We start from the raw sequence: 12,075 nt of genomic DNA on the forward strand, positions 1-12,075 counted from the left end.
GGGAGCCCCAGCATTGGTGGTAGGTGACAAGTCGGCCTCTCAGTTGGGGATGCTCTCAAAGGATACAGGCATAGACAGGCACCTAGGCAAGTGCATTGGTAAAGTTTCTCTGTGGGCACGCCTCCTACTGGCAGTCTCGCTGAGGTACCCCAGCAGAGATGATTTACCATGGAACCCTAAGCCTTGGACCACAATAGCTGAGGGAATCAAGCGTCTGAGAGAGTTTGCTGTGAGAGAAGTAATGTATGGAGATCATAAGACCCTGAATCCTGATGAAATTCCTGTTGGAACAGGCCTTGCCAAAAAGCTCATTAAGCTTGCTCCTCCTAATTATGCTACTATTCTGGCAAGCAGGATTGTGGCAAGAAATTATGGTGGAGCACCTCCTACTGTTGGCCATTTCACTGACCAAATGAGGCAATTGGAGGATAGTCTTGCACGTACTTCTTTGGTTTCAGCCATTGAAACTCTGTCTGGAGAAATGAAGAATTGCATGAAAGAGCTGAAGGAGGAACTTAAAACCTCCATATCCAACTTGATGAAGGGGGATGATTCTAATTCCTCTTCCTCCAGATGGATACAAGTTTCAGCTGTTAGGAACAGACGTGCTCCAAGAAGGCCATTCCAGAATAGGTCAAACCAAAACAGACAGCAGAGGCAATCACGTGGCAGTATCTGGATAACTCTGCGTGATCAGTTTGGTGAGAACATGAACAGATGGGATGGTCAACCAACTTCTGATCTTTTCAAGAGGTTACGGGAGCTGCAGAGGGGCAGATCCCGAGGTAGCAATACCAGGAGGGTAGCTGTCGCTTCCTCAGTTTCCCAGAACAACTCTGATAGCTCCAACAGTGATCCTAATTCTGGTGCTGGACGTTGTGCCAGCTGTACATGTGGAGGTAATCCCCACCATTAGGGGTGCCCTGCCTTCCGCCAGGGGGAGGTAAGGGATAATGGAGATAACAGAATCTATTGGGATGTGTACATCCAGTGGCCTGGCACTTCAAAATTTCAGAAGTACAGGGCCTTGGTTGACACAGGAGCTCAGTGCACCATAATACCATCAAATTATCAAGGGGGAGAATCTATAACTATTCAGGGAGTCACTGGTGGATCTCAAGAGTTGTTTAAGATAGAGGTTGACATAAGTTTAACTGGGAAGCAGTGGAAGAAACATACTATTGTAACAGGTCCTAATGCACCTTGTATTTTGGGAATTGACTTTCTGAGAGAAGGGCGTTTTAAAGACCCTAAGGGTTACAAATGGGCTTTTGGAATAGCAACTGTAGAAATTGATGGAGGAAAATTGAAGTTGTCCATTAGACCTGAGCTTTCAGATGAATCTGCAGTTGTGGGACAACATGAGATAGAGGATGTAAAGCTGCCGGTTGCTTCTCAAACTGTGCATCACAGACAATACAGAACCAACCGTGACTCTTTGGTGCCCATTCAAAACTTGATTCGTCAGTTGGAGAGTCAGAAGGTCATCAGCAAAACTCATTCACCTTTCAACAGTCCAATCTGGCCTGTGAGAAAGCAGAATGGAGAGTGGCGTCTGACAGTTGATTTCCGTGCCTTGAATGAAGTAACTCCACCCATGAGTGCAGCTGTACCAGACATGATGGAACTCCAATATGAGCTGGAATCCAAGCAGGCCAAATGGTATGCTACCATAGACATTGCTAATGCTTTCTTCTCTATTCCCATAGCAGAGGAATGCAGGCCTCAGTTTGCTTTCACCTGGAGAGGCATTCAGTACACATTCAATCGTTTGCCCCAGGGGTGGATTCACAGTTCAACCATCTGCCATGCAGTGATCCATGATGCTTTGGAGAAAGGTGGAGCTCCAGAACACATTCAGTTCATCGATGACATCATCGTCTGGGGTGAGACTGCTGAAGAAGTCTTCGAGAAAGGTAACAAAATCCTTGACATTCTCTTGCAAGCTGGTTTCGCTATCAAGCGAGACAAGGTGAAAGGACCTGCCAGAGAAATCCAGTTTCTGGGAGTGCGGTGGCAAGACGGTCGCCGTCACATCCCAATGGATGTGATAAACAGAGTCTCCACCATGGCAAATCCCATCAACAAGAAAGAAACTCTGCGTTTCTTAGGCATAGTGGGATTTTGGAGACTGCACATTCCTGGATACAGTCAGATTGTGAAACCTCTCTATGATGTGACTCGAAAGAGAAACAGTTTCCAATGGGGTCCTGAGCAACAAGCAGCCTTTGACCAGATCAAGCGAGAGGTAGTCCAAGCGATGGGTCTGGGACCTGTCCGAACTGGTCCAGACATTAAGAACATTCTGTACACGGCCGCGAGTGACAATGGTCCAACCTGGTGCTTATGGCAAAGAGCTCCAGGGGAGACACGAGGACGTCCTCTTGGTTTCTGGGGTCGTGGCTACAGAGGCTCAGAGGCAAACTACACTCCAACAGAGAAAGAGATTTTAGCTGCTTATGAAGGAGTGAAAGCTGCTTCTGAAGTGATTGGAACTGAGTCACAACTTCTTCTAGCTCCTAGATTGCCAGTTCTGAATTGGATGTTCAAAGGCAAAGGTTCTTCACCACATCATGCAACAGATGCTACCTGGTCTAAGTGGATGGCTCTGATAACACAGAGAGCTCGAATGGGAAATCTCGAAAGGCCTGGTTTGGTGGAGGTGATCACAAACTGGCCAGAAGGCACAAGCTGTGCAAAACCTCCAGAGGAGAGAGTAACTCGTGCTGAGGAAGCTCCTCCTTACAGTGATCTGTCTGATGATGAAAAGAGATATGCTTTGTTCACAGACGGTTCCTGTCGTCTTGTTGGGAACAAGCGGAGATGGAAATCTGCAGTGTGGAGTCCAACGCGCAGAGTTGCAGAAGCGAGAGATGGAGAAGGAGAATCCAGTCAATTTGCAGAGGTAAAAGCTGTCCAGCTAGCTCTTAACATAGCTGAACGTGAGAGATGGCCAAAGCTTTATCTCTACACCGACTCGTGGATGGTAGCCAATGCCTTGTGGGGTTGGCTGAAAGACTGGAAGAAGAATGGCTGGCAGAGGAAAGGAAAGCCAATCTGGGCTGCAGATCTGTGGCAAGACATTGCTGCTCGCATTGAGAGAATCCCAGTGAAAGTGAGACACATCGATGCTCACATTCCTAAGAGCAAAGCTACTGAGGAACAACAACACAACCATCAGGCAGATCTAGCTGCAAGAGTTTCCCAGGTGGACACAAACTCTGATCCTGATCCTGATCTTGACTGGAAACACCGAGGTGAGCTGTTCTTAGCTCGGTGGGCCCATGACTCGTCAGGACATCAAGGCAGAGATGCAACCTACCGATGGGCTCGTGACAGATCCATTGACATTTCCATGGATGCTATCACACAAGTCATCCATGACTGTGACATTTGTGCTGCTATTAAGCAGGCAAAGCGGATCAAGCCCTTGTGGTACGGTGACCGATGGTCCAAGTACAAGTATGGTGAAGCCTGGCAGATTGACTACATCACTCTACCTCGTTCTCGATCTGGTAAGCAGTATGTGCTGACTATGGTAGAGGCAAGCACTGGATGGCTGGAAACTTATCCAGTTCCTCATGCAACTGCACGTAACACCATTCTTGGCCTGGAGAGACAAATCCTGTGGAGACACGGAACTCCAGAGAGGATTGAGTCAGACAACGGAACTCATTTCAAGAACAATCTTGTAAAAAACTGGGCCAAAGAGCACGGCATCGAGTGGATATTCCACATTCCCTACTATGCACCAGCTGCAGGGAAGATCGAACGCTACAACGGTTTGCTGAAAACCACTCTCAAAGCCATGGGGGGTGGATCTTTGAAAAACTGGGAGAAACATTTAGCACAAGCAACCTGGTTGGTGAATAGTAGAGGTTCAGTGAATCGAGCTGGACCTGCCCAATCAGATTTGTTGCGAAAGGAGGAAGGTGATAGAGTTCCTGTTATCAGAGAAAAGAATCTGTTAGGCAAAACTGTTTGGGTATTTTCTCCTTCAGGAGAGGCCAAACCTGTCCGAGGGGTGGTTTCTGCTGAAGGTCCTGGTCACACCTATTGGGTGATGCAAGAAAATGGTGAAATTCAGTGTATTCCACAAAGAAATCTAACTTTGGCTGAGAGAGGTTAAATTCAGAGTGTTGCGCAGATACAGCATCGCGCCCAAGAGGAGAGTTCATGAGATCTACGGTGCACGAACCCTGAGAGCCCTGAGTCACCTGAGAGTCCCTGTTCCTTCCTTCGCTCCATCTGCGAGGAAACAAGCTGTTTGCTGTTTTTCCTGTGATTTGACTCTTTTGAATCATCTACATCTGAGATAGCCGGAATGGACTATGGTCTTTATTCACCTATTGTTGTAGATATTATTTTAGATTAGATAAATGATAGTAGCAGCCAATGGAATTGTTTAGAAGGGGTGGACTGTGATGGTTTGAAACTGTCTTTTTAATTTTTCCTTGCAAAGTTCAGAACAGAGAAAGTGAAAGAATGTAAATAAGTCACTATTGGGTGTAAGAAAGCAAAATAACGATTGTTCTAAACACTTCCATTGGATAGATAGAAATGTTTAAGAACTATTACCCAAAACAAAGTAGGCATTCTGCACATTCTGCGTTCGGCAGTGGGGGCAGTTGCTGGGCTGTCTGGCTGCTGTTTCTTCTTCTCTTCTGGCTGAAGATAACACACTGACCTTGGCAGCTAAGTTAACAACTTTCTGCTTAACTAACTCTGCTTCTCTGTCCAGGGGGGTCTGGGGGGGAAGCTCCTGGGAGAGGGAGGCCCCTTTGGGAGGGTCCCCTTGGGGGGAAGCAAAGGGAGATCGATTGTGCTTTTTCTGTTGATTGTATATATTTGTGAATGTTGTGAATTTTGTATATTTGTACATATTCATTGCATTTCATTGTAGATTTTAGACTCTGCTTGTAAATACAGCTTTTCATTTGCTTCCAGACTGGGCTAGCCTGGTTATTGTCGGTGGGGGGGGAATTTCAGCTCACACCGACACACATGGGGATTATCCTGTCCATTGCCCAACATCACTGCACAGAACAGAGGTGGTCCTTCTTCTAAGGAGCTGTGGCACATGTTGGATGTTACTGTTTCTTTGTGGCTGCTGCAGTTTAGTAACTCTTTGGTGCATATGTATTTGGGCTTAGATTGTAGCCTCTCAACAATAAAAGAAGTTTGTACTACTTTAGTTTTTAGAGGAAGAGCCAAACAGTATCCTGCTCTGTTAATAGGACTCCGTGATGTTACAAACATGCAGTAAAAAAAAGTGAGTAAGGGTGCAGAAAAATCGTATAATTGCTCCTTACGTGACTAAATTTAATATTCAGATAGGGGCCTCAAAAAGTGAAAGGGAGATGTTGACTTGTAAAACAAAAAGAAACCAAAAGCAAGCAAACAAACAAAAAGAACCAACCCCAAAATATTTACTAAAGATGTCTTTTTTTTTCATGTCCAGTAAAGAGCAGCAGATCCTCAGGAAAAAGGGCAATTTCAGCAGCTATCATATAAATCAGACATAGCTTTGTGAGTGATCTGTTCTTGAAGTAAGTACTTGCAGTTTGGAAATAGCAACCACTGTGTATCTAGTTAGGTGGGATGCACAGTCATGTATCACACTGCTGTACAGGGGTGTTTACCAGCTTCATTCACTGTATGCTGTTTTTCTGACAGATTAAGTCCAATGGTGAGCTGCTCATTAAAAACGTTCAGCTGCGTCACGCAGGGAGGTACACATGCACTGCTCAGACAATTGTGGACAACTCCTCAGCTTCAGCTGACCTTGTGGTAAGAGGTAAGGTTCTCCAGGTAAAAAAAAAAAAACAGATATGTGGCTGGTTTTCATCTAGATAATCAGAGTGTTTCTGATAGCTTAGAATGTTTCTTGTCAAGAAATTACAGAAATTAAAATGAGAAGTGCATGAACAAGCTAGGTCTTTAGAGTCTACTCAGGATGCTGATTCTATTCCAGATATTTAGAGGTCTAAGTGAGTCTGTATTCTCCCTAGCATTTCCTGACACATGGCTTTTTCAGAAGAGGTCTATAGAAATATCTTTCAGGGTATGATTTTTCTCACATGTAAATTGCAAGGTTTTTACATACAAATTACAGTCAGGGCCAGTATGGCACAAGCAGAAGTGTAGGTTAAAGGTGGAGTACCACTAAGGAAGGTCATCATTAGGTGGAATTTCAGAAGGAAGATAGGGTGTATTTTTTCTGACTCTGAGCTCACTGTTTGGAAATGATTAGCAGCCATTTTGAGGTATTTTTTCACTTAAGAAAATCTCAGTATTACTACTTTCAAAAAATTGCAAAGTTTCATTTGGTAGTTGTTAGACCCAATAGCATTTAGAGTATGAAAATGTGTACGTTTTCAGTCTGTTCTGAAGTAGAGAGTGAGGCTCAAAAGCCTTGTATCTGTTAAACACCAATAGGAAAGAATTTTTAGAATATTTAATCTGTGAATTGAACTATCGATTTTTTTTTCTTTCTCAGGTCCTCCAGGCCCTCCCGGAGGTATAAGAGTAGAAGAAATTAGAGACACTGCTGTAGCGCTTACCTGGAGTCGTGGAACAGACAATCATAGCCCTATTTCTAAATACACTATCCAGTCAAAAACCTTTCTATCTGAAGAGTGGAAAGATGCCAAAACAGGTAAGAGTAATGCCTGAAGTAATGAAAGGCAATGGGTTTTAAAGTAGTTGATTATTAGAAAGCTTGGCTAATCAGAAAACAGCCACAATAAAAGGAAACCTGGGATGCTGTTATTGTCTCCTATAGGGTTTGAGTTCTGTTAGTTTTGCTCTCAGCATTTGGAGAGCCTGAACTGAGCGTCAAGAAATATGTCAAAAAACAGGCCAGTGCTTTTACCTGGGTTTTGCCTCTTGTTGCTAGAAACTACTAGAATAATTTAAAAAATTATTTACAGGTTAATTTGGATGACAAATGAGTGTTTGTAATTGTTATGCAGTAAGATGGTTAAAATTGTAATTGCGTTAAAACTGGCACCCCTAGAGAAAGCGTAGCCAAGATTATCCTTCTAACCACTGGATGTCATCATTGTGCCACATTATTGCAATTGAGGGGGCACCTACCTGAACACAGGGCATGTGGATGTATATTTCTTTGCAAGATTTAATATAAATGCATAAATTATAAAAATATTTTTGAACTGCTAGGATCTTTGAATGCTTTGTGAAGGAAAGCATTGCCACAAGCTATGCAGAATTGTCCTATCAGTTTAATTCATTATGCTACTATAATAAATGGTAACTTAAGTGCTTTTCTGTGGAATTAGGGCATCACATACTCAGCATTTCTAAATACTAAGTTAATAGTTTCAGCTATTGCCTTTCATTTAAGTTATCCTTTTAAACTAGAGAGATAAATGACTAAGAAGTAGGCTTTGACATATTGACATGAAAATCTGTTACACTTTTAGAGGACAAGTTAAAAATACTAGTTCTACTACCTTAGAACATATTTTAATTCTAGAATATATGTAGCTCTATAGTATATAATTACCTCAAACAGCCAGCACTAGTATATGACTTAAGGTGAAGTAGCTTCCTGCATCTTACATCTTGTTTAGTCGTTTCTCTGGAATAGATTTCTTTGAATTTAAAAAAGAAAAAAATTCATGTAGAAATTAGAGCTGTTCAAATATCTGACAATATACACAGGAGGAAGGATCCTTCTATACCAGCCTCCACTTTTTTTGTCAGGATAGGACATACAAGTGTTGGATTCAGATCTTTGCATGGTTCAGAGCAGACACTTGAACCCATCTCTCTCATTTTTCAGGAAGATGCCGCGTTTGCAGTGTTACAGGTATGACGAGGTGCACATCTGCATCTCTGAAATGCTGCTTCACAGAATTAATGAGATAGTCATTGAGACATGTAGTCAGACTTTCAGTCTTATCCTGTAGCATGTTGAATCAGTTTCACACCTTGAGAGGAACAGAGGAATCTGGATTTTTGAATTCCTTTATTAAGAGGCTAGCAGGAAAGATATAAATTACTCATTTTTTAAAAGTTGAAATTAAGTATTCCAGTATTTTCAAAATCATTGTTTTTTCATTTGAACCACACTAAATAATTTTGATTAATAGATGATTCTCTCAAAAAAAAAAAATTACTGTAGAAACCATCACTGGCACCATTACAAGCTTTTACTTGATTTCTGGACTCCTCCCAGTTTGGCTTCGTGTTCACTTTCATATGAAAGAGTGATGGACAGTCCAAACTGATTTCTTCTCAGTGTTAAGGTTGTCATTAAATGGTGCTAATTTTCAAAGTGTAAAAAAAAATATACATACTTTGGCATTGCACTTTGGAAATATTGTTGTTATTATTGCTATTACTGTCATTCCAAAAACAAATCATTCATCTCAGGTTGCATAATATCAAGTGTATTTTATGAAAGAGGTGTATTCACCTTCACAGTATGGAAACATGTACTAATAGGTTAGGTAATATGTTGTTTACATTTACATTGCTCTTTCCAGTTAAGGAAATCACATTCTCAGTGTGAGTATTCAAAATTATTCTGAGAATTTGTGGCACAATAGAAGAGATTGAACGTAGCCCAGGAAAAAGGATGCCAAATTTGTATCATGGCTCTGATGCCGCAGGAGGTTTGCAATAGTTCTGTTGAGTGGACAGAAAAGTAATTTGACTAAGGATGGGAGAGTGGTGACCAGGTGGAAAGAACATTAAGTGTTTTTCATTTTAAGGACCTACCTTTGGAATTAAAAATTTAATGATCATTAGGGAAAGTCATGTTACTATCCAGTGCTTACATGGACATGCCTGGGTTTTTTTCAAGCTATTGCATTCATATTTTAATTCCAGATTTGCTTTCCAGTGCAGAATATCTCATTTCTCTTCTCCCTCTGAACCCAAGATTCTAATTTAACAAATAATTCTTGGCCCACATAAATTAAAATCCCCTTTCTGTTACTTCAGACAAATATAGAAACAACCCCTGTTGTCTGTGAATTGCAGAAAGAACGATGAGTTATGCATTTTTTTTTTACACTAAAGCAGCTCATCAATAAGTCTTTTCTGAGGAATTAGAACACTTACCCTTGTCGAATCAGAACTAGATAGCAAGTTGTAATATGCTTACTAAAGAGATGCACCAAAGTGTGACCACATTTTATAAACCACTCTTTATCAGTTGATCAAACCCTACATTTGCATGTATCTAGCCCCTTGTAGATCTTGAATTTTTGTTTTATTGGTTTTGCATTACAAATTTCTCATTACATTTTTCTGTAGGTAAAATGAAATTCTGCAACTACAATATATAATTAGTTAGGACACCACATAATCACATGTACTTCTGCTAGGTCACACCCTTACAAGTCTGTAAGGGTCTGTCCAAGATAATGTCATAGTTCCCGAATTCCTGGTCACTTCTTTGAGTGTGCCTTGTAAAATCTGATACTCATAATTTACAACATGAGGTTTAATGTGCTAATGAGGTTTAACAAGGATAAGGGCAGAATCCTGCATCTGGGAAGGAATAATAAATTGCACCAGCACATGTTGGGAGGTGATCTGTTGGAGAGCAGCCCCATGGAGAAGGACCTGGGAGTCCTGGTGGACAGCAAGTTATCCATGGGACAGCAATGTGCCATTGTGACCAAGAAGGCCAATGGGATCCTGGGGTGTATTAAGAAGAGGGTGTCCAGCAGATCCAGGGAGGTTCTTCTCCCCCTCTACTCTGCCCTAGTGAGACCTCACCTAGAATACTGAATCCAGTTCTGCGCTCCCCAGTTCAAGAGGGACAGGGATCTACTTGAGAGTCCAACAGAGGGCTACAAGGAGGATGAAGGGTCTGGAGCGCTGCCTTATGAGGAAAGGCTGAAAGACCTGGGGCTGTTTATTCTGGATTGAGACGGGATTTAATAAATGTTCATAAAGATGTGAGGGTTGGGTGTTAAGAAGGAAGGGATAGCCTCTTCTCACTTATGCTCTGTGATAGGACAAGGGGCAATGGATGTAAACTATAGCACAGGAAGTTTCACCTCAACATGACGAAGAACTTTACTATAAGGGCCAGAGAGCACTGGAACAGGCTCCCTAGAGAGGTTGTGGAGTCTCATTCTCTGGAGACTTTCATGACCTCTCTGGATGCATTCCTGTGTGACCTGTGCTAGATTCTATGGTCCTGCTTGGGCAGGGGGGTTGAACTTGAAGATCTCCAGAGGTCCTTTCCAACCCCTAGTTTCCTGTGATCCTGTGCACGTGGTTTCCTCCAGCTGGCTGTGTATTGTTGCAGAATAGTGTTGCCAGACTTGCTAACCTTATTGTAAAAATTCTGGGGTTTAAAACAGTTTCTTACCCTGTTTTTTAGATCCAGCAGATATTGAAGGAAATATGGAATCTGCTACAGTGATTGATTTAATTCCATGGATGGAATACGAGTTCCGAATAATAGCAACAAACACTTTGGGGACAGGAGAACCTAGTATGCCGTCACAGAGAATCAGAACTGAAGGCGCTCGTACGTAAACAGAAAGTGTCAACTGTTGTAATGTGCTTCTTAATTTTCATATTTTTAATGAATCAGTTTCGGGGTTTTTTTTTTTTGGGGGGGGGGTGGGGTGGTATTTGGAAAAAGAAAAAAAAGAAAAGGCAAGCAATTTATAATATATATATTTTTATCAACACACTACTGTAGATTTTAGTAAGCAATTGCCAAACCGTCCAGATGTAGTATCATCAAAGCAGACAGGAAGGGAACCTTGTGATACAAATTGCAAATCTGCTTCCATTGCTGAAACAGCGTCACGCTGTAACTTTCAGAGATACCCCATTGTATGTTGTGTGTAAATGTATGCCCGTTCCTGGGCCTTTGCTTTAGGAAGACCACATGTGTTTAGCAAGGAAAACATTTGCTGTTTGGTTTGTATTCTAGCTAAGGAATGCATGATAGGATGTGTGTTATGCTGGATAATGCCTTTTTTTGTGATTGAAGGTTTGTTCTTGTGTCCTTATTCCATGTCAATGATGTGACATTATCCAACAGAACATATGCCCTTATCAGTCTAATTGCTGAGTATTTAAATCTCAGAGCATATTTAAGGATATCCTTTATGCTCAGGCATACCCTTTTTAAAATTCATTTTCCAAAATGAGGAATTGGATCTTATTATTAAAGATTATGCATTGTGGTTTGACTGTACAAAGGAGATAACAGTAGTGCGCTTGGAATTAATGTATGACAGCAGGAAGACTGTATCAAACAAATCCTATATGCCACTATATCCTGCTTCACACATATTAGAACCCAGGAGCAACCTACTTATATTTACAATTGTTTTCCTATAGCTTGAGCTTTGAAAGTAAAAATGCAAAACCAAAGTGCAAAGTATGCGTGCTAGGTCATCGTTTGATCAGTTAGTATTTTGAAATTAATGTATTTGAATTACAAATTTGAAAATATTTATACAAAAAGACCCACATGTGGGCCAGTAAAAAATTTGTTTCTTACAGAGAAAGGAGAAACAGATAGGTAAAATTAATCTGGAGAGGGAGGAAAAAAAAAAACCACTGAACTTTAATACTAAAGTAAAAGGAAATTACTGCCTGCGAAATTGACTATTAAGGTTGTATGTTTTAGGAGTCAACAGCTGTATTTAAAGGCCCAGGAGTCTAAATTAGAAATCTACAAATGCTTCTTGGCATGTCTTGTGCACAATAGACATTCTTAAAATGTCAGAAAAGACACAGAAAGGGAGGGGAAATAATGCTCACAGGTGGGATATTGGTAGTGTCCCGCAGTTTACGGGTATTTGTTGTTAACCTCCAAAAAGATGGCATAGCTTCCAGTTTCATAGCAGAAGGCAATGCATTTGCAAGACTGCCATCTATTTAGTCTGTCTGATTCCCCGTGCACACCACCATTGTCATCTCTGGCAGATTGTGAGACATTCTAGGTGAAACAACACAAAATGTTGTTGTAGACTTCCTTGGCATCAGTCAGCGCTTCTTGCCCTTCCAAGATAGGATATAAATCAGTAACAGCTTGCATATGGAGTTCTGTGCCCAAAAGCATTT

The 12,075-nt window shown here is 41.5% G+C and overlaps 1 protein-coding gene across 1 annotated transcript in view; it reads left to right on the forward strand.

Moving 5' to 3' along the window:
- The window catches only part of CNTN1 (contactin 1), a 136,299-nt gene that overhangs the window by 39,555 nt on the left and 84,669 nt on the right, over positions 1-12,075 (forward strand). Inside the window, exons 14-16 of the mRNA XM_054399983.1 lie at positions 5,677-5,797; positions 6,500-6,658; positions 10,370-10,519. Of these exons, the coding sequence (XP_054255958.1) occupies positions 5,677-5,797; positions 6,500-6,658; positions 10,370-10,519 (430 nt within the window). The remainder of the gene's footprint in view (positions 1-5,676; positions 5,798-6,499; positions 6,659-10,369; positions 10,520-12,075) is intronic.

Source organism: Indicator indicator, chromosome 3 (genome assembly GCF_027791375.1).
Source record: "Indicator indicator isolate 239-I01 chromosome 3, UM_Iind_1.1, whole genome shotgun sequence".
Taxonomy (NCBI): Eukaryota; Metazoa; Chordata; class Aves; order Piciformes; family Indicatoridae; genus Indicator; species Indicator indicator.